Genomic DNA, 4,441 nt, shown 5'->3' with positions numbered 1-4,441 from the left:
CACCTCTCGAATGTGGAAAAATAAACTTTGAGAGTATTTATAGTTATTTTATTTCATTGTTAAGGTAGAGAAGAATTTTGTAAAAGGTCTGTGACCCTTGGAGAGTTTCCACCTCTCTAATGTGGAAGAATAAATATCATCTTCTAGAAATTATCAGTAACATCTTGTTATTATTCATATGGGAAAGAAGATGATGGGGTGGAACGGAGATGATAATGGAAGCAAATTAGCTTATTCATAACTTACGGAAGGATGTGATAAAGAGAACGTGGAAGTTCATCAATCATCAAATAATACAAGTATGTATTATTTGATTGTTTGTATAAATAAAATAAAAAAATTGATGATGATTTCTAAAATTGTAACCATTGTTACAAGCATAAGGGTATTGTCATAGAAGTTTTTGAAGGGACGTCTATATGTGGATTATGGTAAAGACTTTGATCATCCATTATAAAAACTTATAAATACCATATCTGGTTTCATTCCAATTCGTGCATAGGGAAATGTTGGCTCTCCCAAACACTACAAATTGATTATTGTGACTTGAAGCTACAATAGTCCAATAATGAATTCCAAACACACATCCAAACTGTATCGCTTTTAGTCAAGTTTGCAGTCAAAAAACTAGGTACTTGTTAAGATGTATAGGTTCATAGAGGATTTTGTGATTAGTCTAATATGTTTATGCGCTAAGCAACTTGTTATAGGTTTTTTTTTTTTTTTTTTTTTTTTTTTTTTTTTTTTTTGGTAGAGTTGATACTTTATTAGATTATATTATTGTTTGAGTCCAATGGTTTTTAGTTATCACAAAATAATCCCAAGTGGAAGAAGCAAACCTGCTGCCTACATGCTTTATTTAGAGCTCCTTAGAAGACAAAATTTTTCATTAGCTTAAGAAATTACCATTAAAAAAATAGCACAAGTAAGATTCTTATCAAGAAAAAGGATGGAAGATTGTTGTTATGTGGAATGAAGTTGATGGCGTCGATGGCTACAAGGAAAGAGCACGGTAGCGCTGGTGGCAGAAAAGGATGGAAGTGAGTGGCGATGCAGGATGGTGTTGGTGTCCATTAAGAGGCGTCCATGAGAATCAGGAGGTTAGGGTAATGGGTGGAAATTCTTTGCATTTGAATGATTTTGATATAGGTTTATGTATGAATGCTTTAGAGACAAAAATAATTACTCTGAGCGATTTAAGAGGCAAAACTAAAACCAAACAAACACCTTAAGTAAGATATGTCCGAAAAGTATGATACGCTTAAGTAGAATGAGAGAGTGTACGGTGTGTGATACCTCTAAACAATGGAGGATTGTTAGTGTGTATAAAGTCCTAATGTGACAATCAAGTGTGAAAAATGACTAAAAAAAAGAGTTTGCATTAAAGCAAGATATGTCCGTAAAATATGATACGCTTTTGGTGAATTTAGCGTCGTCATGTCATTTTAATATAATCAATTTACAGATTACCAATGTAGATTTCATATGTTATGTAATCAATTCATATAATTCTATCATATCTTCAGATTTTCTTGCTCTATGCAATTGTCAATAACAATTTCAATGACCCTACAAGAATAATAATAAACTCCAAACTATAGCATTCAAAATCCCTAATTTGTATCAATATACAACACTATATGCATGTCAATGTATAGAATGTAACAATGAAACAGATGGAGAAGAAGAACTTGCTGTTGATGAAGTTTGCTTTGAGGAATCCGTGTTAAAGACACCACTTGATGACTGGTTTTGAATGATGGAAGTGACACCATATAATGAAGACATGGGAGGGGTAAAATAAGATGCCACTGGCATCTTTGAGGGGAGTATAGGTACGGAAGCTTCAGAGTTCAGTACTTGAACCACTTGTCTCATCGATGGACGAAAATCCGAGTCAGGGTGCACACACCATAACCCAAGGATCATCAACCGCTTTATTTCTTCTTCCTCAAAATCTAACCCTAGACGTGGATCCACTGCTTCTAAAAGTGTCCCTATCCCATAGAGCTCCCAAACCCATTGGATTAACCTTATTTGATTCTCTGGAGCCTTGTACTCTATTGTTTTTCGGCCACAAGCTATTTCCAGTGCAACGACTCCAAAGCTGAACACATCTGATTCTTTGGTTGCCTTTCCGGTTACTAAACATTCCGGAGCCATGTAACCCAAGGTTCCAGCCAACATTGTGGTCTGTGAGCCCTTCTCATGGTCAACCAACTTGGCTAACCCAAAATCCCCAAGCTTGGCATTGAAATTTGAGTCCAACATCAGGTTACTCGATTTGATATCTCTATGCAAAACACATTGTTCCCATTCTTCATGTAGATATAACAACGCTGAAGCCAGACCATGTGCGATTTTGTTCCTTGTTCCCCATGTCAATAAGGTTTTTGCCTTAAAGAGATGTGAATCTAAGCTTCCGTTTTCCATAAACTCGTAAACAAGGAGGAGTTCGCTTTTTTCGTGGCACCAACCTATGAGTTGCACTAGGTTTCTATGCCTCAATCGGCTAATGATCTTTACTTCCGACGCATACTCCTTGATCCCCTGTTTTGAACTCTTTGACACCCTTTTCACTGCAATATAGGTGTTGGAATCTTTCAAGAAACCTCTATAAACCCCACCAAAACCTCCTTCACCAAGCTTCTCGTTCTCTGAAAACTCACCGGTAGATCGAGCTAATTCTTGGTAAGAGAATCTTTTAGGCCCGGTGCCCATTTCGAATTCATTGTTCATTTCCATATCAAATCCAGATTCTTCGTCTTCATGTTCATCTTCCCTGCTTTTCTTCTTCTTCCACCTCCATAAAACAAAACCAAGCACAGCCAAAAAAGTAACTCCAACCGATACTCCAACTACTAATCCCACCCTGCTGCTGTTTTTCACTGGGTTTGGGCCTATGTCTGGAGTTATCCGGTTGTTTTCATCAACCTGTAAATCAGAGCTACTGAAACTCCAAGATCTCACATTATTTTTCTGGAATTGAGCTCCGGTTGCTGCTGAAAACCCAAAAATAACCCATTCTGGCAACACCTTCCTGAGATCAACTGTGTACACAAGGCCTACTTGACGTATGATTGTATTATTTTGAAAACCAGTAAAGGAAACACTAAGATTATTCGAAACAGAATCATATGTAACCCAAGCTTGACAGACTCTTCCACCAGTTATATTGCTGAACCATTTCTGATGCGAAACAGAAATAACAGAACTAATACTGATACCTACATGATCACCTATTGAAGCATTATTAGAGTCTACTGGATCCCAAACATTGGAAAAAGTATCAAACTCCACTGCAACAAACGGGTTTGTGACAACAACGGTTGTGCCATTGATGGGAAGCCCCATGCCACCACCACGACATATGACTGAGTTATTTTGTGCGAGGAAGAAGGTGAGGCCATCACCGTAGGCTGTGGCCCTGTTTGAATCTATCACGAAGGTGAAATTGGTAGAGAAGCTTGCCAGCTCGTTAGATTTGTTGTCCCAAAGATGGAATGGTGTCAGGTATATGGCCCGGCCGGCTTTCTCGCTCCGATCGGAACCAATTCCATCTGGGGTCACCTGAATTCCGGTGTCGGAGATATAAGCTCGGTCGCCTTCTGTTCTTAAGTCAAGGTTCTGATTCTCTGGACCGATATCTGGCAAATTAAAGGTTATTGAAGCTGCGTAAGGGATCAAAACCAGAAGGAAGTATGTAATTACATGGCTCCTGGAGAACGCCATGACTTTGGAAATTTGCAAGGAAAATCTTGTAGGATTTGTTGTTTTTGACAATTAAATAAATAGTGAGAGAGGAAGCCTTCTCAACTAAACCAACTACCAGAAAGGATTATTCAAAAAGGGTAATGTTTTATTTATTTCGTTATTTATTTATTGAGATGAATTGTTCTTGGGTTAGCTGGTGAGATTAGAATAAGAGTTTTTTATATTTTTAATCTGGACAGGTGAGGTGGTGACAAGAAAACTTCAAAGAAATGAAGCCGTCTTTCGTATTTTTGTAGAACCTTCGGAAACGTCTAGCCAAGACCCAGCTAACATTACTATATTCATATGTGACATGGTCAATTGACGTTTTTTTCAGTGGCATTTGACTTGTTCAAAAAAGAGATGGAGTCGCAACTCGCAACCATAGCACTGAATTGTTCTTGCTCCGTAATACAAAAGTATAGAATTCAAATTCGCCAACTCCAAAACATCGATAATCTATAGGTGCGAAAATAGCTTTCTCAAGTATAGAACTTGAAGTGATTATGTGAATCAGTGAGGCACAAATTACTTAATTTTGTACCTTTCCCTTGAATCATCCCTTCCGTTCCCTATAATAAAATAATCAGATAATAATTAAAAATCTCATAATTATAGTTTGAGTAAATTATAGATATGGTCCCTATGGTTTGGTATTGGAGGGTTGCTTCAAGTTTCAACCTTGAAA

General features: G+C 37.4%; 1 protein-coding gene across 1 annotated transcript; it reads right to left on the bottom strand.

Annotated features, from left to right (window-relative positions):
- Positions 1–1,388: 1,388 nt before the first annotated feature.
- On the bottom strand, positions 1,389–3,841 carry LOC111881027 (L-type lectin-domain containing receptor kinase IX.1). Its single transcript, XM_023877422.3, has one exon. The coding sequence runs from the start codon at positions 3,730–3,732 to the stop codon at positions 1,648–1,650; it is 2,085 nt and encodes a 694-aa protein (XP_023733190.1). The 5' UTR covers positions 3,733–3,841; the 3' UTR covers positions 1,389–1,647.
- Positions 3,842–4,441: the final 600 nt, after the last annotated feature.

Source organism: Lactuca sativa, chromosome 9 (genome assembly GCF_002870075.4).
Source record: "Lactuca sativa cultivar Salinas chromosome 9, Lsat_Salinas_v11, whole genome shotgun sequence".
NCBI classification, from domain to species: Eukaryota; Viridiplantae; Streptophyta; class Magnoliopsida; order Asterales; family Asteraceae; genus Lactuca; species Lactuca sativa.
The sequence above is the reverse complement of the archived record's forward strand: the minus strand, read 5'-3'. Positions and strand labels throughout refer to the sequence as shown.